At 40.9% G+C, this 22,249-nt stretch overlaps 1 protein-coding gene across 4 annotated transcripts; it reads left to right on the forward strand.

Moving 5' to 3' along the window:
- The first annotated feature begins 398 nt into the window (after nt 1-398).
- Nucleotides 399-21,167, forward strand: LSM6 (LSM6 homolog, U6 small nuclear RNA and mRNA degradation associated). Of its 4 annotated transcripts, none has more exons than XM_060116001.1 (4): nt 399-506; nt 8,368-8,483; nt 18,117-18,230; nt 20,767-21,167. In XM_060116001.1, the coding sequence occupies exons 2-4, from the start codon at nt 8,390-8,392 to the stop codon at nt 20,799-20,801; spliced, it is 243 nt and encodes an 80-aa protein (XP_059971984.1). In that variant the 5' UTR covers nt 399-506; nt 8,368-8,389; the 3' UTR covers nt 20,802-21,167. The 4 variants fall into 4 exon arrangements, with proteins under 4 accessions (XP_059971984.1, XP_059971999.1, XP_059972008.1 ...); XM_060116016.1 differs by having other exon boundaries at nt 471-565; XM_060116025.1 differs by lacking the exon at nt 399-506 and adding an exon at nt 628-839.
- The last annotated feature ends 1,082 nt before the right edge of the window (nt 21,168-22,249 follow it).

Raw genomic sequence — 22,249 nt, forward strand, 5'->3', positions numbered from 1 at the left:
AAAATGGATTTAAAGATCCGAGACTGCTTGTTTTATTTATTTATTTGTATTTAATTATTCAAATTCAGGACATTTCTTGAGTACGTATAGACATTACTTTCGCAGAGAATTCCAGTTTCTTATGCCTTCAAGTTATTTTTTAACACTTCTGCCTAAAAGAAATCCTGGTTAAAATATCCCTTCCAGTGTTGCTTTTTCCTTTGCGGGAGTGGGGGAGGGAGGACTGGTGGTGTTTGCTTTCTGTTAGAAAAGAGCCCCAGCGCTTTCCACCTTGACTCCGGGGCTCTAATTTCGCCTTCAGGCAAACCAGGATTCTGGAATTAGCGCGCTCTGGAGCGGTGAGACTTTTCGGTCCTCGCGGGCTGCCGTAGTCATGGAAAGCAATGATTGGCTGAGACAGAAAAGCGCCGCCGCCTCGGCGATTTCAGTTTCGGTTTCGCCTGGTTGGTCGGCGGAGGCCGGGCTTGTGGGGTGCCCGGAGTCGGGGTGCCGATCCCGGCCGCGAGGTGAGCCACGCGGCCGCGCGGGCAGTCCGAGACCTCAGTGTTCCGTCGTCCCGGGCAGGGTTAGTGAGCAGCATCCCCGGGCCGGGCCGGGCCTGCAGCCCCTGGAGGGCCCGGGAGCGAACGCGGACTCCGGAGCCTGCGGGTGGCGGGTCCCCGCGCTCACGCTCGGTCCTCGGCGCCTGTCGTGCCCGGGAGATCTGGGACCTCCGGCGCCGGGCTTCCCGAGCTCGGTCCTGAGAACCCCACCCCGAGGGCAGCCTAGATCGCTCGGGGAGGAAAGGCATCGGCCGGGCCCCACGAGATGACTTCCGGAGACCGCTCATGGTGGTAGAAGTACGCTGGGAAGCCCGACATAAGCCCGGGGATTCGGCGGGAAAGCGCACCCGAACACAGGGCCAGGCTTCACCTGGAATTGCCTGGCCTCCGCTGCATCGGGGTGGCTGCGCCTGACTCCCAGGAATTAAGGGCTGGACTAGCCCACCTTCTCGAGTTGTCACGTTGGGGATGCCCACAGTTGCATGGTGTTAAGTCCTGTCACCACGGCTTTTGTGAGCAGGCATGTGCGCGCGCGGTCAGCCCGTATTTTCGTTTAAGGTGTCTAGAACTGGGATGATGCAGATAATCTTGAGAGTGATTTGGTGTGTCCTTTCCCTACCCCTTATTAATACAAGACGGTTATAGAAGAATTGGAAATACAGAAACGTTTAGTGAAGAAAATAACGTTCATGGCACCCTCCCGCCTACCGTCTCTGTTCTGGGCTAGTTTGTATTTGAGCTAAGGCTGTACCCATTTTATCACTTAACAGTATATTTAGTTTTTCACTTTCACTTAGAAATCATTCCTAAATATAATTTCTAATTTTGTGTTTTCTTTTGATTGGCTACCTAAATCATCATTGTGTAGGTCCTATCCATTATTTAACCATTTCCCGTCTGTGGGGCATTTAGGGTGTTTGTGAATTTTTGCTTCATTTTAGTATTCCAGGTAATACTTTGATAAACATTTAAAAAATATATTTCAGATGATTAACTGGATTGATTCTGAGGAGTGAAGTTATTAGAATAGATGCTGTGATCTTGTGGGGTCTTTTTTAGGTCTTCCTACACATGGCCGGATTGTTTGCCCAAAAAGTTTTAGTAGTTTTCACCATTCACGTTTGTGCCTTTTTCACCAAAAGTAATTCTTTTCTAGGACATCAACTGGCAAGGTTGAGCCTCTTTGGATTTTTTTTTTTTTTTTTTAATATAGTGGTATGTGGCAATTCAACTTGCTTGAATTTTGTGCAGGACTCTTCAGAGGATGTTATTGTGTGTGTGTATTTGTATTTCTGGAGTTACTGCATAGGCCCTGACTGAATGTTAGAGCAGGATGATCCCTTAAGCGGTCGTCTGGCGTAACTCCTTTATTTTGCAGATGAGGAACCTGGGGCCTGAGAGGTGAAATGATGAGTTATCCAAGGCACACAGCTAATTAAGTAGCAGAGCTGGGATTAGAACTCAGGGTCCCCGCATCCCAAGTGAGTACTCTTTATGCTGCAACAGGTGGTCTCTCACTGAACTGTGACATTTTTAGTATTAGAATTTTAAAAGATGTTTACATCACCTGGATTATTCAACAGTTTTTTTTTTTTTTATTGAAGTGTAGTTGACTTACAATATTGTGTTAGTTTCAGGTGTACAGCAAAAGTGATTCAGCTATGTATATATAATTTGTATCTATATATAATATGTGTATATATATATATATTTTCATATTCTACGGTTTCAGATTTGGGCCAGGTAACAGAGATTCTAATCATCTGAGTGATCTATAGCACTGAAAAATGGGAAAAGTGACGTTTTCATAGTCAGGACTAGAAATTCATTATTTGGAATGGCGATCCTGTCAAGATTTTTTTTGACAGTTGTTTTCATATTCTTTATATGTTGGAATAAAATATCTAATAAGTTATGGTTTATACTCTGTCATGTGCTTAGAACTTAGCTGTTGGTTCTCATTTGTTAACCCTTGAAGGTTTTTTTAAAACTCCTTGTTACCTTAAGATCAGAGAACAACGGTTTTAGGGCTTATAACAGAGTTTCTCAACCTCAGCAGACATCTGGGGGGGCAGATCATCCTTTGTTGTGGAGGACCGCTGTCCTGTGCTTTGTAGAGTGTTAAGCCCGAATCCCTGGCCTCCACCTACTAGATATCAGTGGCACCACTCTCCGCAGTCAAGAGAATCCAAAATGTCTTCAGACATTTCTGAATGTCCCTGAGGGTGGGGTTTAAAATTGCTGCTGGCGGAGAACCACGTGCTTATGGAAATTATTTGGGGAACTTTATACAACATAAATTACAGTGCTCCTTACCTAGAGAGTCTGACTGGCAGTTGGCTTCAGGGATCTGCATTTAACAAGCCGTCTGTGTTGATTCGGGTGCAGCTGGTTCTTGGACAACACAAACATTTCTGTTTTCTCCATCTTTCTTTAATTTGGTGGTCAGTAATAGAGATATGACTAGGTTATAACTGTTTACATGCATGGATGTAAACGTAGCTGGGAGAGGAGGGGTAGGGACAGGGCTTTTCCTTGGCACTGCCCTTAAGTGCTGCTTCCTCAGGCCTGGGCAGTGTGCTTAGGTACCAGGGTTACTAAATGAGTAACACATTTTCCTTGTCCCCGAGAAGCTTAGAACCCAGTGTGGGAGACTGGTCAGCAAACAGGAAAACTGCAAAACAGCCTGCCAAGGGCAATGACTGCGAGTGGAGAGGGGTGCTCTGGGTGCGCAAAGGGCCAACTCAGCGTGCCCCCTGGGAGAGAGGGGACGAAGGTAGCCCCCTGTGGGTGGGGAGGAGGGATTGGTCTGAAGCCTTCGGAAGAGGGCAGCGTATCCGCTGTCTCGGAAGGGAGATCCATAGAGAGCTGTGTTTCTCCGCGTCTGATGCCCTCTCTGACAATGATGTGTTCGTCTACAGCTGCGTTTACTTGGGTTGTAGTATTGGGTTTCATTGCAGTTTTTTTCCTTTTCAATTTTTTTCACCCTAAACTGTAAATACTTCAAGAGTAGGTGAACGTTTACAGTGAACATTGCCAAGAAACAAGGATTTGCATGTCTCCTTGTATATTTCTTTCGGTTTGACCATGTTTAAGTATCGTCACAGGCTAATTTACAGTACTTTGTCACTTTCGGTGTTTTCCTCCCAGTACTGCTACTCTCCAAATAGATCTCTCGCTGTCTCTATGGCCATTCCCCAGGTTTAACACCTATTCAAAAGGGCAGCTGTACCTCTGAAAGGGCTTCGGCTTTGGGGTCAAGCCTTAGTTCTACTCACCGCCTCACAGGGTTGCTATGTGAATTGCTGAGGAATCTAGTGTGGCCTGACACATAGTGGATGAATAAAATTTGGTTCTTTTTTCCTCCCCATTCTTCTAATTAAAAAAATCTCTGCAAGGCAGTAGGCAGATGTTCTTGTACCAGACCTCTCAGTAGCTTCTGCCAGAAAATATACTGCTTTTGATTTAATAGCCATTTATGAAAATAGGTCATTTAAAAGCCTGAGTAGGAGTCAGGGAAGGGAGAGGAGGCCTAGAGGGTGATTATGGCTTTAATTTTGAAGAGAAGTTTTATCAAGGTGACCCTGAAGCAAGAAAGCCTTTTTCCTTTTATACGTTTATGGTTCAAGAGGCTTTTTTCTTCCTTCAGAAACAGAACTATTCCTTCTGCCTCATTCAATTTAAAATATGAAAAATTAAAGTTACGTGAGCCAAGTCATGGGAAAAATTGTGGTGTCAAGACCAATTGACTCATACAAAATGGATTTATGGGTGAGTCATTAAGTAACAGGGAGTACCACGGAAGCCTAATGAAGACGAATGTCAAAGATACGCTCTCCTAAAGTGATGGATAAAATGTGTTTGAAGCAACCATCCTCTTTCCAAATAACTTAAAACAAATGTTTTTCAAGAGATTTAGCGCAATGTCGATGTTCTAGGGAGTAAATGAGAAGCTTGGTGCTAGTCTCTCCCTTCACGTGGCTTCCAGTCTTTTGAGGGAGAAAAGACTCCTATTTAAAAAAAGTAAAGCATATAAAAGAGAGTAAATAGTGACAGGTAACCAAATGGGAAACTGACGCCAGAACTGAGAGAGGGCCTGTCTCCAGTCTGTAGTCATGCACGTCTCTGCTTCAGACCTTCCCAAGGTCCCCATCACTGACACAAGTATCTCCCATGCGTGCCAGTTCATAGGCGTCTCCTACGCTTTTGCAAACAGATTCTGGGTCCTGCCCCAGAACTACCGAATCAGGATCTCCAAGTGATGCAGATGATTCACTTTTGGGAAACTGGCCTAGAGGCTCAGGGCTGCGCGCTCTCAGCCTGACTTGCTCTGACCCCGTGATGGTGGTCCTGCTCCCTTCTGCAGCTGCTTCTTGTGCTCCTGGCCTAGGTAACATTTGCCCCTCAAACCCAAACACTGTCTAATACCTTTGCTAAGATTTCTCTCCTTTTAGGCTGGTGGACTCCTTTTCCTCCATACTCAGCTCAGGTTCACCTCCCGAAATCTTTCTTTGATCTCCGAGGCCTGGTCTAAGCCACTCTTCCGTATGTGCTGTTCTCTGCATCATTTTATCCAAATGCATACAGCTTTTTAAAAACTTTGCCATTTGTATGTTTCTGTCCCCTTTGGAGTGAACTCTGAGGGCCCAAGGCCATGTCTTATTGGTGTTACATCCCCAGCCTAAGTACCTGACAGGTAGGTGCTGCATAAAAATTTGAAGCGTTGAACGCCTTCAGGAAGAGATTGATGTTAATTGGGGTAGAGGTGAGACTTAATGGCAGAGCCATGATCTTTGATGAGTTTAGAAGAAGAATATGTCCATGCCTTTTTAAAGGTGAGGAAAGATAGTATTAGTAACATTTTAAAAATAACTGATATCATCAGTTAAGCAACTATCAGTCTAGGTTTGTATTCTTTTATCTGTCTTTAACTTTTTTCTTTTTTCTAAAAAATGGAAAATTTTATTTGAGCCAAATTTGAGGATCCTAACCCAGGAAGAGCATCTCAGAAACTTTCAGAACTGTTCTCTGTCATTAACTTTTTTTTAAAACATGTTTATTGCAGTATAATTGCTTCACAATGGTGTGTTAGTTTCTGCCTTATAAAAGTGAATCAGCTATACATATACATATATCCCCACATCTCCTCCCTCTTGTGTCTCCCTCCCACTCTCCCTATCCCACCCCTCTAGGTGGTGCTTTGTGATCTCCCTGTGCTATGCAGCTGCTTCACACTAGCTATCTGTTTTACATCTGGTAGTGTATATACGTCCATGCCACTTTCTCACTTCGTCCCAGCTTACGCTTCCCCCTCCCCGTGTTGTCGAGTCCATTCTCTATGTCTGCGTCTTAATTCCTGTTCTGCCCCTAGGTTCTTCAGAACCAATTTTTTTTTTTTTACATTCCATATATGTTAGCATACAGTATTTGTTTTTCTCTTTCTGACTTAACTTCACTCTGTATGACAGTCTCTAGGTCCATCCACCTCAATACAAATAACTCAATTTCATTTCTTTTTATTGCTGAGTAATATTCCATTGTATATATGTGCCACATCTTCTTTATCCATTCATCCGATGATGGACACTTAGGTTGCTTCCATGTCCTGGCTATTGTAAATAGAGCTGCAGTGAACACTGTGGTACATGACTCTTTTAGAATTATGGTTGTCTCAGGGTATATGCCCAGTAGTGGCATTGCTGGGTCGTATGGTAGTTCTATTTTTAGTTTTTTAAGGACCCTCCATACCATTCTCCATAGTGGCTGTATCAATTTACATTCCCACCAGCAGTGCAACAGGCTTCCCTTTTCTCCACACCCTCTACAGCATTTATTCTTTGTAGATTTTTTGATGATGGCCATTCTGACCGGTGTGAGGTAATTCCGCATTGTAGTTTTGATTTACATTTCTCTAGTGATTACTGACGTTGAGCATCCTTTCATGTGTTTGTTGGCAATCTGTATATCTTCTTTGCAGAAATTTTCTTGCAGGGCGTGTCCATATACATAATTGTTAAACAAATGAAAAGCCAATAATCTAGAATTCTAGTTTATCCAAACTGCTGAATCTGCATGGATTTACGTTGAGAAAATCTCCAAACAATGATCTTAAACCTGAATTCAGATCGTGGAGTGGGTGGACTTGGAGTGAAATAAGCAGTGCTATTTACGGAAGAATGTTTTGTGAAAGTTTTGATTGAAAACAAAACAAGAAAATTGATTTTTTAAAAAAATTTGTTTATTTACTTTTGGCTGTGTTTGGTCTTTCGTTGCTGCATGCGGGTTTTTTCTAGTTGCGGCGAGCGGGGGCCACTCTTCGCTGTGGTGCACAGGCTTCTCATTGTGGTGGCTTCTCTTGTTGCAGTGTGTGGGCTCTAGGTGTGTGGGCTTTAGTAGTTGTGGCACGCGGGCTCAGTAGTTGTGGTTTTCAGGCTCTAGAGTGCAGGCTCAGTAGTTGTGGTGCACGGTCTTAGTTGCTCTGCAGCATGTGGGATCTTCCCAGACCAGGGCTCGAGCCCGTGTCCCCTGCATTGTCAGGCGGATTCTCAAGTACTGTGCCACCAGGGAAGCCCCACAACTTGAGTTCTTGATGAGAGTCCTTCAAGTATTGTATTCATACTAATTTTTAAATGTGAATGTTTATATGGCTACTAAATAAAATCGATGCTGAATTTGACTGAAACAGAATAATTAATTTCCAAAGTTTTTACTTAAGTAACAGTTACATTTTGTTACGTTTGTTTACCAAAGTATTTTGAGATAGAGAACTTACAAAACAGGATGAGTTTTGAAAGGAGTGATGGGTAGCTATGTATGTCTGTGATTGATTTGGGTGTGTAATGCTCTTTCCCTATTTTAGATTCCTATTATACTTGATTTTTAAGATTTTTTCTTTGTTATAGAGAGTGTGTATCTGCTATAATTATAATATACATAATATAATAAAAATATTTGGCTACATTAGCAGCTTTCAGGAGGCTGCATAAAGGTGTGATTAAGACATGGGCTGCCCATCTACTTACTGGCTATGTTACCTTGACCAGGATGTTTAGCCTTTTCTGTGTCTAGTCATCTGTAAAATGAGGTTAAAACAATAACTACCTCAGTGAGCTCTAAGTGGATTAATACATGTAAAGTGCTTACATAAGTGCCGGCCTGTAGTACTCTCAAATATTGGCTCTCAATTATGATGATTATTCTTTCTGGAGATACTGTTTTGGCATATAGTATTTACAATCAGCTGTTGTAAATACCATATAAACATTATGTAAACAGTGGCTTTAAAACATGCCTGATTGGAACTTGAATGTTGATCCCCTCACATTTGGGGGCACGTAATTTCATCCTTCTGGGCCTTTAATTTCATCAGCACAATGGGGATATGAAGACCTTCTTCCCAGGGTTCTTGTAAAGATTAAATTTGATGGTATTTCTAGGGATCTTAGTAGAGCGCTCAGCATGAAGTGAGCATTGGGTAAGTGGTGGTGGTGGTCATGATGTCGTGGGTATGTTGACTGCGGACACAGTGGTGACAAGTGGTTAAGAACAGGGGCTCTGGAATCACAGGCTCTTCTGTGGTGAGGCTGTGTCTGAGGATTCTTGTGGGCCTAACCAGGTAACGTGTGTCAAACGCTTAGCTTAGTATCTGGCTCCAGGTGAGAACTGGAATCACGTTAGCCGCCGTGCTGTGGGTGTGGTGGTGGAGTAGTGTTGGCTCTTTGCATGTGGTCCTTTGACACTTGATTTCCTATAAATACATTAAGGGCTGCCAGGCTTTTTTGTTGAATAATTAACTTTTGTCTTTACCTTTATTGCTCCCTTTCAGATTTCTGATCAGGATCGTTAAAATGAGTCTGCGGAAGCAAACACCCAGTGACTTCCTGAAGCAAATCATCGGACGACCAGTTGTGGTAAAATTAAATTCTGGAGTGGATTACCGAGGTAAGATTTCCATGCTTCATCCTTACCTGGTGTTCACTAAAGAAGTAAAGTTGACTTAACTGCTTTTTATTAACCTCTTTGAAGTGCCCAGTAGACCAAACAAGCATTGGTTGTCAACAGTTTCTATACCCTTTTCTTCTTCTACCTCTGAGATGGTTCATTTCAGAGGCAACTCTGACAGCAGAGTGTGTGCCTCTGACTTGCATGATCTGGGGCTCCTGTCTCCTGTCTTTGCTGTGAGATGGGTGTGCCTGCATCCCCTGGTGATAGCCAGGCTTGAATAACCGGATAATAAAGAACTCCTTGGCCCAGCAGCATTTGTTTTTGTGGAAGCAGTCAAGATTGGCAAGCAACGGGAGGGACCTTCAAGATGGCAGAGGAGTAAGACGTGCAGATCACCTTCCTCCCCACAAATACATCAAAAATACCTCTACATGTGGAACAACTCCTACAGAACACCTACTGAATGCTGGCAGAAGACCTCAGACTTCCCAAAAGGCAAGAAACTCCCCATGTACCTGGCCGAGTGTCTGACAGGGTCTTGGTGCTCCGGCCAGGTGTCAGACCTGAGCCCCTGAGGTGGGAGAGCCGAGTTCAGGATATTGGACTGCCAGAGACCTCCTGGCCCCATGTACTGTCAAACAGCGAACGCTGTCCCAGAGATCCCCATCTCAACGCTAAGACCCAGCTCCACGCAACAGCCAGCAAGCTACAGTGCTGGACACCCTATGACAAACAACTAGCAAACCAGGAACACAACCCCACCCATTAGCAGAGAGGCTGCCTAAAATCATAATAAGTTCACACACACCCCAAAGCACACCACCAGATGCGGACCTGCCCAACAGAAAGAAAAAATCCAGCCTCATCCACCAGAACACAGGCACAGGCACCAGTCCCCTCCACCAAGAAGACTACACAACCCACTGAACCAACCTTAGCCACTGGGGGCAGACACCAAAAACAATGGGAAATATGAACCTGCAGGCTGCAGTTAAGCAAAATGAGAAGACAGAGAAATACACAGCAGATGAAGGAGCAAGGTAAAAATCCACCAGACCAAACAAATGAAGAGGAAATAGGCAATCTACCTGAAATAGAATTCAGAGTAATGATAGTAAAGATGATCCAAAATCTTAGAACTAGAATGGAGAAAATGCAAGAAACATTTACCAAGGATCTAGAAAAACTAAAGAGGAAACAGACAGTGATGAACAACACAGTAAATGAAGTTAAAAATTCTCTCGAAGGAATCAATAGCAGAATAACTGAGGCAGAAGAACAGATAAGTGATGCGGAAGATATAATAGTGGAAATAACTACTGCAGAGCAGAATAAAGAAAAAAGAATGAAAAGAATTGAGGACAGTCTCAGAGACCTCTGGGACAACGTTAAACACACCAACATTCGAATTATAGGGGTCCTAGAAGAAGAAGAGAAAAAAAAAGGGACTGAGAAAATATTTGAACAGATTATAGTTGAAAACTTCCCTAATATGGGAAAGGAAACAGATAATCAAGTCCAGGAAGGGCAGAGAGTCCCATACAGGATAAATCCAAGGAGAAACACACCAAGACACATATAATCAAACTATCAAAAATTAAATACAAGCAAAAAATATTAAAAGCAGCAGGGGAAAAACAACAAATAACATACAAGGGAATCCCCATAAGGTTAACAGCTGATCTTTCAGCAGAAACTCTGCAAGCCAGAAGGGAGTGGCAGGACATATTTAAAGGGATGAAAGGGAAAAAAATACAAACAAGATTACTCTACCCAGCGAGGATCTCATTCAGATTCGAAGGAGAAATTAAAACCTTTACAGACAAGCAAAAGCTAAGAGAATTTAGCACCACCAAACCAGCTTTACAACAAATGCTAAAGGAACTTCTCTAGGCAGGAAACACAAGAGACGGAAAAGACCTACAATAACAAACCCCAAACAGTTAAGAAAATGGTAATAGGAACATACATATTGAAAAGTAGCTTAAATGTAAAAGGATTAAATGCTCTAACCAAAAGGCACAGACTGGCTGAATGGATACAAAAACAAAACCCATATACATTCTGTCTACAAGAGACCCACTTCAGACGTAGGAACACATACAGACTGAAAGTGAGAAGGTGGAAAAAGATATTCCATGCAAATGGAAATCAAAAGAAAGCTGGGGCTTCCCTGGTGGTGCAGTGGTTGAGAGTCCGTCCGCCTGCCGATGCAGGGGATGTGGGTTCATGTCCCGGTCCGGGAAGATCCCACATGCCGTGGAGCAGCTGGGCCCGTGAGCCATGGCCACTGAGCCTGCGCATCCAGAGCCTGTGCTCTGCAACGGGAGAGGCCACAACGGTGAGAGGCCCGCGTACTGGAAAAAAAAAAAAATGCTAGAGTAGCAATTTTCATATCAGATCAAATAGACTTTAAAATAAAGACTATTGGGCCTCCCTGGTGGCGCAAGTGGTTAAGAGTCCGCCTGCCGATGCAGGGGATACGGGTTCGTGCCCCGGTCTGGGAGGATCCCATATGCCGCGGAGCGGCTGGGCCCGTGAGCCATGGCCGCTGGGCCTGCGCATCCGGAGCCTGTGCTCCGCAACGGGAGAGGCCACAACAGTGAGAGGCCCACATACCGCAAAAAGAAAAAAAAAATAAAATAAAATAAAGACTATTACAAGAGACAAGGACACTACATACTGATCAAGGGATCATCCAAGAAGAATATATAACAATTGCAAATCTTTATGCACCCAACATAGGAGCACCTCAATATATAAGGCAAATGCTAACAGTCATAAAAGGGGAAATTGACAGGAACGCAATCATAGTAGGGGACTCTAAAACCCCACTTTCACCAATGGACAGATCATCCAAAATGAAAACAAATAAGGAAACACAAGCTTTAAATGACACATTAAACAAGGTGGACATAATTGATATTTATAGGACATTCCATCCAAAACAACACAATACACTTTCTTCTCAAGTGCTCATGGAATGTTCTCCAGTATAGATCATACCTTGGGTCACAAATGAAGCCTTGGTAAATTTAAGAAAACTGAAATTGTATCAGGTATCTTTTCTGACCACAATGCTATGAGACTAGATATCAATTACAGGGAAAGAATGTGTAAGAAATACAAACAATTGGAGGCTAAACAGTACACTACTAAATACCCAAGAGACCACAGAAGAAATCAAAGAGGGAATCAGCAAATACCTAGAAACAAATGACAGTGAAAACACAATGATCCAAAACCTATGGGAAGCAGCAAAACAGTTCTAAGAGGGAAGTTTATAGCAATACAGTCCTACCTGAAGAAACAGGAATCATCTCAAGTAAACAACCTAACCTCACACCTAAAGCAATTAGAGAAAGAAGAACAAAAAACCCTAAAATTAGCAGAAGGAAAGAAACCATAAAGATCAGATGAGAAATAAATGAAAAAAAATGAAGGAAACAATAGCAAAGATCTATAAAACTAAAAGCTGGTTCTTTGAGAAGATAAGCAAAATTGATAAACCATTAGCCAGACTCATCAAGAAAAAAAGGGAAAAGACTCAAATCAATAGAATCAGAAATGAAAAAGGAAAAGTAAGAACAGACACTGCAGAAATATAAAGGATCATGAGAGATTACTACAAGCAATTATATGCCAATAAAATGGACAACCTGGAAGAAATGGACAAATGCTTAGAAAAGCACAACCTTCTGAGACTGAACCAGGAAGAAATAGAAAATATAAACAGACCCATCACAAGCACTCAAATTTAGACTGTGATTAAAAATCTTCCAACAAACAAAAACCCAGGACCAGATGGCTTCACAGGCGAATTCTATCAAGCATTTAGAGAAGAGCTAACACCTAACCTTCTCAAACTCTTCCAAAATATAGCAGAGTGAGGAGCACTTCCAAACTCATTCTATGAGGCCACCATCCCCCTGATACCAAAACCAGACAAAGATGTCACAAAGAAAGAAAATACAGGCCAATATCACTGATGAACATAGATGTAAATATCCTCAACAAATGCAAGCAAACAGAATCTAACAGCACATTAAAAGGATCATACACCATGATCAAGTGGGGTTTATCCTAGGGATGCAAGGATTCTTCAGTATACGCAAATCAATCAATGTGATACACCATATTAACAAATTGAAGGAGAAAAATCATATGGTTATCTCAATAGATGCAGAAAAATCTTTCGACAAAATTCAACACATTTATGATAAAAACCCACCAGAAAGTAGGTATAGAGGGAACTTACCTCAACATAATAAAGGCCATATGTGACAAACCCACAGCCAACATTGTTCTCAATGGTGAAAAACTGAAACCATTTCCACTAAGATCAGGAACAAGACAAGGTTGCCCACTCTCACCACTATTATTCAACTTAGTGTTGGAAGTTTTAGCCACAGCAATCAGAGAAGAAAAAGAAATAAAAGGAATCCAAATCGGCAAAGAAGAAGTAAAGCTGTCACTGTTTGCAGATGACATGATACTATACATAGAGAATCCTAAAGATGCTCCCAGAAAACTACTAGAGCTAATCAATGAATTTGGTAAAGTTGCAGGATACTAAATTAATGCACAGAAATCTCTTGCATTCCTATACATAAATAATGAAAAGTCTGAAAGAGAAATTAAGGAAACACTCCCATTTACCACTGCAACAAAAAGAATAAAATACCTAGGAATTAACCTACCTAAGGAGACAAAAGACCTGTATGCAGAAAACTGTAAGACACTGATGGAAGAAATTAGACAGTTGGAGAGATGTACCATATACATTAATTGGAAGAAATAACATTGTGAAAATGACTATACTACCCAAAGCAATCTACAGATTCAGTGCATTCCCTATCAACCTACCAATGGCATTTTTCACAGAACTAGAACAAAAATTTCACAATTTGTGTGGAAACACAAAGTATCCCAAATAGCCAAAGCAATCTTGAGAAAGATAAATGGAGCTGGTGGAATCAGGCTCCCTGACTTCAGACTATACTACAAAGCTACAGTAATCAAGACAGTATGGTACTGGCACAAAAACAGAAATATAGATCAGTGGAACAGGATAGAAAGCCCAGAGGTAAACCCACACACATAATGGTCACCTTATTTTTGATAAAGGAGGCGAGAATATACAATGCAGAAAAGACTGCCTCTTCAATAAGTGGTGCTGGGAAAACTGGACAGCTACTTGTAAAAGAATGAAATTAGAACACTCCCTAACACCATACACAAAAATAAACTCAAAATGGATTAAAGTCCGAAATGTAAGGCCAGACACTATCAAACTCTTAGAGGAAAACATAGGCAGAACACTCTGTGACATAAATCACAGCAAGATCCCTTTTGACCCACGTCCTAGAGAAATTAAAATAAAAACAAAAATAAAGAAAGGGGACCTAATGAAACTTAAAAGCTTTTGCACAGCCAAGGAAGCCATAAACAAGAGAAAAAGACAACCCTCAGAATGGGAGAAAATATTTGCAAACGAAGCAACTGACAAAGAACTAATCTCCAAAATATAGAAGAAGCACATACAGCTCAATATCAAAAAAACAAACAACCAAATCCAAAAGTGGGCAGAAGACCTAAACAGGCATTTCTGCAAAGAAGATATACAGATTGCCAACAAACTCATGAAAGAATGCTCAACATCATTAATCATTAGAGAAATGCAAATCAAAATTACAATGCGGAATTACCTCACACTGGTCAGAATGGCCATCATCAAAAAATCTACAAAGAATAAATGCTGTAGAGGGTGTGGAGAAAAGGGAAGCCTGTTGCACTGCTGGTGGGAATGTAAATTGATACAGCCACTATGGAGAATGGTATGGAGGGTCCTTAAAAAACTAAAAATAGAACTACCATACGACCCAGCAATGCCACTACTGGGCATATACCCTGAGACAACCATAATTCTAAAAGAGTCATGTACCACAGTGTTCACTGCAGCTCTATTTACAATAGCCAGGACATGGAAGCAATCTAAGTGTCCATCAAGAGATGAATGGATAAAGAAGATGTGGCACATATATACAATGGAATATTACTCAGCCATAAAAAGAAATGAAATTGAGTTATTTGTATTGAGGTGGATGGACCTAGAGACTGTCATACAGAGTGAAGTAAGTCAGAAAGAGAAAAACAAATACTGTATGCTAACACATACATATGGGATCCAAAAAAAAAAAAAAATGGTTCTGAAGAACCTAAGGGTAAGACAGGAATTAAGATGCAGACGTAGAGAATGTTTGAGGCCACGGGGAGGGTGAAAGGTAAGCTGGGACGAAGTGAGAGAGTGGCATGGACATATATACACTACCAAATGTAAAATAGACAGCTAGTGGGAAGCACAGGGAGATCAGCTTGGTGCTTTGTGACCACCTAGAGGGGTGGGATAGGGAGGGTGGGAGGGAGACCCAAGAGGGAGGAGAAATGGGGATATATGCATATGTAGAGCTGATTCACTTTGTTATACAGCAGAAACTAACACACCATTGTAAAGCAGTTATACTCTAATAAAGGTGTTAAAAAATAGATTGACAAGTAACTATTTAGATAGTATGATTTTTCAGTGTAAACTTCTCACTCATATAATATGTGGGGTATCCAAAGACACCTTTCTCGTCTTGCAGTAAATGAAATGCTCTTTTTAAGAGGCTTGACAGTACTGAAACTAACTTTGTGTAAGGAATGGTATCCAATTCCATTTTTTTGAAGTAACTAAATTCCTAATCTTCCAAAATTAAGATATGTTAAATGACTGGGAATATTTCACAGGTATGGATAACTAATTGATTAGCAAAGTTTTAAAGCCTTTTTTGGCCTCTTTCCTGAATAATTCTTGGTCTCTTTCCTGAGTAATGATCGAAATCTCTTGAGGTTTTTCCACTTTCCACATGTGCAAACTTAATTCTATTGAGCGCTTACTGTGGGTCCAGTGTGCATGAATCACCTTAATTTTCATTTCCTCTTCACACAAATCCTTTGAGATCTCTGTTGATTATCTCCACCTAGTAAGGGAGGAGCTAGGACTCAAACTCAAGCTTGATTCAAAAGCGTTGCTAAAAAAATACTCTGCTTTTTATGTACTGCTTTAGTTTCTTGACATTAATAATGTAGCTCCAGTTTAATTTGATTTTTTACAGTAGAATCAGTGGTTTTATACTGAATACTGAGATACTATAACATCTCTGTGTGCTGCTTCTCACCCCTGGACTTTTGATGGGCCCAGAGGAGGTCATAGATTCGTAGAGAATATCCGGCAGCTGATTAGGGTCGCGACATGTGTTCAGTATCTTCTCAGTACCCCCTTCATTGAGGAGATCCACCAGCCTACTCTTTAGGGGAAAAGTTTCTATTTTTAAAGGAAATATATATACATATATACATATATATATATATATATATATATATATATATATATATACATATATATATATATATATATATAAATATATATATATATATATATAAGAAATTTCAAAGCAAATAATGGAGAAAAGTATATAGAAGAAAGGTAAATCTTCCCCAAATTCTGCCATCCAGAGATAATCACCCTTACCCATTTAGATCTGTCTCTATATAAGCATAATTTTACATAAGTGGGATCAATTGTACATGCATTCTGATTTTTTTTTTTAACATTAAAGAAATGCATTCAGTTCTCTGACAACATGGAGTGTTTAATGGCTACATAGGAATACCATGAGTGGATGGACCACAGTTTTGTTTTTGTTTTTAACCAGTGTCCTATTAATGGACATTTAGGTGTTTTCCAATCTTTTTTCTATTGTAAATGACTGCTCCTTTAACATGTATTTTAAGCACTTGTCCAAGTGTCTCTTTATAATAAATTCTTGGGGTACAGTTTCAGAGTCAAAGAGGGTGCAGGTGGCCCTCCATCAGGGCAGGTGGCTCATTCATCTCTACGTTCTCATCAACCCTTGTGTTAGCCTTTAATGTCAACTTTTCCATTCTAATTGGCAACAAGTAATATCTCATTTAATTTAAATTTCTTTGTTTACTAGTAAGTTTGAACAACCTTTCACGTGGGTAGTAGTAACCCTAATTTTTCTCCATTTATGATTGTCTGGCCATGGCTTGTATACTATTAAAGCAAAACTATTGAGAGCATACTATAAAGAATGTGGTTAAATAAAAACAAACAAACAAGGAAGCAACCCAGTTCTCTGTAGCAATTTCCCTTCAAGTTTGAAGAAACTTGTTTTCTGTTATTCATTGTAATTTAATCCCTTAGAGAAGGGAGGGGGTTATAATCCCAACCTCCAAGAACCTTTTTCTTTAAAAAACCTTTGCTATGAGAATATTTTTATTAGAAGGGAACATTTCATTTTTAAATGCTTTTAATTAATTTTCAAACATTTGCATATTATGTCTCAGAAGTTTCTTGCTCATTTATGATTGTGGTTTAGATATAAAGTAATACAGCAGGAATGAAACTAAAGTTGTAGCTTCAGCTTTCTTTTGACAGGAAATAATTATTATTAATTATTCACAGTGCATTCTGATGCTTCGAAAGTTTGCAGCTTCTAGCAGAATTTTGTTAGATTACTGTCTTGCGCTCTCATTACACACACACAATTTTGAAAAGAAACTTTTGTTGAGAGGATAATGGGGGCAGAGGCAGGGAGTGAGAAGCATATTAATGAAGTTGAGACTACATGGGGCTATCGACTTGGTTAATTGAATCACATTTGTAGTATTTGTTTTTACTTAAGTTGTCTATCTAGAAAATACCACTTGAAGTTAGAGGCTCAGAGTTAATCGTTTACCTATCTTCGTCTTTTTTTAAAAAGGATCATCAGGTCCAATTTTGAAAAATTGATACCATCTTAACACAAAAAGGTTCACTTGAACAGTTTCCTCGAAAGCTGCCTGGGATGTTTACTGTTTTTCTTATTAGTGTGGATCTGCAAATATTCTAACTGGAACAGCGCAGAGAGGGATGTGCTATAAAGCACTATGGTGCCCGTGTTCTCAAGCTGTTCCTCACTGGGAGTCACAGCTTTAAGATGTTCTTTCAGGAGCATCTGCTGTCACCTCTTTTCCATTATTCTGACAGATTGTGGAGCCTTCCTCTTAACCTTGGAGTACATTCATCTGCTGCAGGAGATGTTGTGAAAGAACGAGATCAATCTGCCAGACCCGCATTTCACTTAGTGGCCAAAGTCAGAAATGCCACTGGGCGTGAGGAGTCACGGCTAGTGATCATCTGTTCCTGCACAATCGCCCACTCCTGTCTTTAGCTCTCAAAGCATGGTGTCGCACTTGGAATATTCTTACCGTGTTACTTCTGCGAAGGCTTTAAAAGTTGCCCCTGTTGCCACACATGCCACGAGGGAGGCGGCAGCCCATTGTTTTCCCTGCCAGCCGTGGGTGCAGGACAGCCTTCATGCTGTACGCCTTAGCCTTTCATTCAGACGGGCAGAGAGCAAAGACTTTTTTGTGCTTTGCTCTACTGAATTTCATTTACGGTGTGAGTTTTTATATTAAACATGTAAGAGCTAATGAGTAAAGAGATTGTCAGCTCTAAGGTATACCCTGTCATTTTCAACTCTTTGCTTTGTATGTCTTCTCTTTGTCTGAATCCATCTCCAGGGGTCCTGGCTTGCCTGGATGGCTATATGAATATAGCCTTGGAGCAGACAGAGGAGTATGTAAATGGACAGCTGAAGAATAAGTACGGGGATGCATTTATCCGAGGAAACAACGGTAATAGCCCTTCACTCTACAGTTACACAGCATCCAAAATAGGATCACCACATGTTTTCTAGATAACTTAAAATTTCAGTTTTAGTTTTGCTTTGTTTTTAAATTCTTACTACATCTCAGATCTTCAGTGTGGCTAGTTCTTTTTCGGATGCTTCATGGCATTTTGTACCTAGAAATTCTCTTCTTCCCTCCCTTTGCTGCTGATGAATTGAGGGGCCTTGGTACACTGACCCAGAGCTCTGTTCTTGAATACAGTGTGTTATATTCCCCCAACACGGCCTCTCACACTGGCGGTTGGTGCTCTGAGCATGGCCACGATTTCCCTGCTGCCTTTGGTTTACATCATTTGGCAGTTAGCTTGTCTTGTTTCTCTATTAAGCATTCAAATGCTTTTTTCTGTGGGAGATTTGTATCCTTTAGTTTGGCAAAAATGACAAAAGAGGAAATACGATTCTGAAGTTACCCAGCTTTTTTAACAACTTACTATTGCTATGATTATTATGGTTACTTTCAAGTACATGGTTTAAAAACACATTATCAGTAAAGTCATATTTGAATTTTGGGGTGGGGGGGAAAGACATCAAAACTGTGGGAATTATCCCTTGATTCATCCCCACTTTTTGGTCCCATCCCCCAAATGGAGCTCTGTGACTCCTGATTCTGGGTTTTTTATTGATGTGTATTCTTTAGTTCTGGATAACTTCTTCAACCCCCATAACACTTGGATCTCTTTGCTGTGAACTAAACATCCTGACTTTTATTGTAGTTATTCTATCTCCTGTCCTTACAATACCATATTGCTTCACATTATATCTTCATTTTATTTTATTAAAAATTGTTTTATTAAAGTATAGTTGATTTACAGTGTTGTATTAGTTTCCAGTGTACAGCAGTGATTCAATCATATATGTGTGCATATATAACTGAATATATATTTTCTTTTCAGATTCTTTTCCATTATAGTTTATTGTAAGATACTGAATATAGTTCCTTGTACTATACAGTAGGACCTTGTTGTTTATCTATTTTATATATAGTAGTTTATATCTGCTATTCCCAAACTCCTAATTTATTCCTCCCCCCACTTCCTCTTTGGTAACCATAAGTTGGTTTTCTTTGTCTGTGAGTCTATTTCTGCTTTGTAAATAAGTTCATTTGTATCATTTTTTTAGATTCCACCTATAAGCGGTATCATATGATATTAGTCTTTCTCTGTCTGACTTATTTCACTTAGTATGATAATCTCTAGGTCCATCTGTGTTGCTGCAAATGGCATTATTTTATTCTTTTTTTATGGCTGAGTAATACTCCACTGTATATATGTACCACATCTTCTTTATCCATTCCTCTGTCAGTGGACACCAAGGTTGCTTCTATGTCTTGGCTACTGTAAATAGTGCTGCTGTGAACATTGGGGTCATATCATATCTTTATATATATACCTTTTTAGTCCTTCCAATGTGTAGAATATCTTTTCCTATTTTTAATATTGTTCTTATTTGACTCTTTCCATTTACTAAGAAATGTTAATGATCTTTCCCCATCTCAATACAGCTGATAACAACAGTCAGCTAGCTGCAGGTTCTGTGAGAGGTGATAGGATGCATCCTGTCATGTACAGACTACATCTTGGACTTGGCCAGTTTCCTAGGGATGTTTTTACTGTCATTCTGATGCTTTCCTTTATATAACCTTTTCCATGGGGTAGTCAGTGGTAGTTAGTTATCTTTAGGCTCCATAATTCACATCCTCGGCTCTTAAAGAGGATCCTGGCTTATTTGATTGATCTTTGCTATGTCCTTTGATCAGGATATCTCTTAATGTTCACTTTGCACAAACCTGTCAGAGTCTGAGTAGGCGTGTGGGGTAGGAGGGGAGGTACACCTCGGGTGAAAGCTTGCCTCTAGTGACCAAGACATTAGATGTGGTCTGATTCTCATGTACTACATATTCAGTATACCCTGAAGAGTTCACGTGGGTGGTCACGAGAGGACTAGCTGAGCAAAACTTCGGATAAACCAAAGGGTGATACTTTACAGGGAACTCAGAATAAGACAAAATAACAAACTCCTCAGCTCTTGTTTATCCTGATGCAATTAAAAAAGTAAACAGGAAGTTTAGTGATTATATCGAGGAGATGGATGAAAATATTTATTTTTTATTCTTTATTTTGAATCTGAAGTCTGGCCTGGTAGATTTACTAATTTACTTTAACCACAATCATAATTGTTATCCCTGGAATTATAAAACATTTGAAGATTCCAGAGACTTTCACATACATTTTATTTTATCCCCTTGGTTGCGATTTGCAAATCCAGTCAGATGTATAGCTAAGATCAGAACACAGTCCTCTAAGACATCAAACCCAGGTCTAGAGTCATAAAATTAGTCTTATAATAGTTCTAGAATTTATTGTGTGGTTTGAAAATACCTTTGAAATATGCAGAGGTGTCAGACTAAAATCTGCTTGCTTTTAAAACTTGCTGTTATGATACTTAGAAAAGTTTTTTTCAATTTGTTCATTTTTTCTTTTCAGTGTTGTACATAAGTACACAGAAGAGGAGGATGTGAAGACACCGAGAGTACCATACTTTTCACACTCGGATATGTTTTTTATTAAGTTTTTTGGTTCTTCTGTCATATAATTTGTCCTATTTTGTCATAGTTGGTGATTTTTCACTGACACGTGAGTGAGATAAATGTATAAATTGTGGATTTAATTGTAAAGAGTTCTTTCATATTTAAGTTGTAGTCATTTTCTTTTACCTCTGTCAGTGAGCAGAAAGCAAAAATAATTTTCAAAAAAGAGAAAATCTTTTTCTCCCTACATGATTTGTAACTGAAGTCTCAAACAACACCATTTGATTTGCCTGCTTTGCTTGTGGGACTGACTGAAATGATGGACGTGAGGACAATTAAAACATTTGTAGAGACGGCTTCCTCTCTCCTGCTCTGTTCGCCGTACAAAATGCTTGAGGGAAAATGTTCCACGAGGCATCCAGTTTCAGTCTCAGGCTGAAAAGGGTCCCAGAGACCAGATGCTTAGCCTCTGTTTCCATTATCTCGATAGGAAATAGAATTGGGCATCTAACCGTGGCACTTCCACAAAAGGAGTGGGAATCCGAATTGAGCTGGGGGAGAGATTCTAAAGGTTCCAACATTGCTAGGTGTAGGTGTAAACGTTCCTTTTAAGCCAAGTCTGTGCGCACTCATCTTGCATCTCCCCCGGGCGGTTGACGCGGTGGGTTTTCTTGCTCCCTTTCTGGAGCCCAGGCATCGACGCCGTCCTCTCACTTTGTGACCACGGTGGAAAGCGAGGCCTGGCGTTTGTAAACTCATTCAGGTTCCAGTTGCTCCGCTGTGACTGGAAGAATTTCTCTGCGCTCTGGCTTAGGAAGGGGCTCCCGGGAAGTCTTTCTCTCCAGTCCCAGCTGGGTTTGATGTGACCTCATTCAGGAGCAGTGCGCAAGCATCCACGTTGCCTGGCCCGAGGCAGCCTCTCTGCGTCACGTGGCTCCTGCCGAGAGGGTTTCCCACTCTCTTCATGACGTTTCCACAGCCCTGCTGTAATCCCTGAACGGTTCACGCTTTCTCTCGGAACAACAACTATATGTGGGCACTGCGGTTGAACGAACACCAGACAATTGTGTGACCGTCGTGGTGGCCTTCCTGCTCCGCCCCTCCCCCGCCCTTCCCCCGCCCCTCCCCCGCCCCTCCCCCTTCTAAGCAGCAGTCCTGTTCCAGGAGCGCCGTGTGAGTTTCAGCAGTTTCCTGGTTGAAGGATGTGCGGGCAGGCTGGGGAAGGAGGGGCGGGAAGGGGTGGTGCCGTGTCTGGAGAGGCACGTGTGGTATTTTGTCTGGTTTTAGCTTAAAGAGCACAGAGTAATTGGAAACAGTTATTTTTTAATGAATAACTTAGGAAAGGTGAACAGAAACATTTCACAAGGTATTACTGCACACCAAAAATAAAACTATGCTTCAATAATTTATCACTCCTTGACGGGGGCTTGAAAAGGGTC

This window comes from Mesoplodon densirostris, chromosome 1 (genome assembly GCF_025265405.1).
Source record: "Mesoplodon densirostris isolate mMesDen1 chromosome 1, mMesDen1 primary haplotype, whole genome shotgun sequence".
NCBI lineage: Eukaryota > Metazoa > Chordata > Mammalia > Artiodactyla > Ziphiidae > Mesoplodon > Mesoplodon densirostris.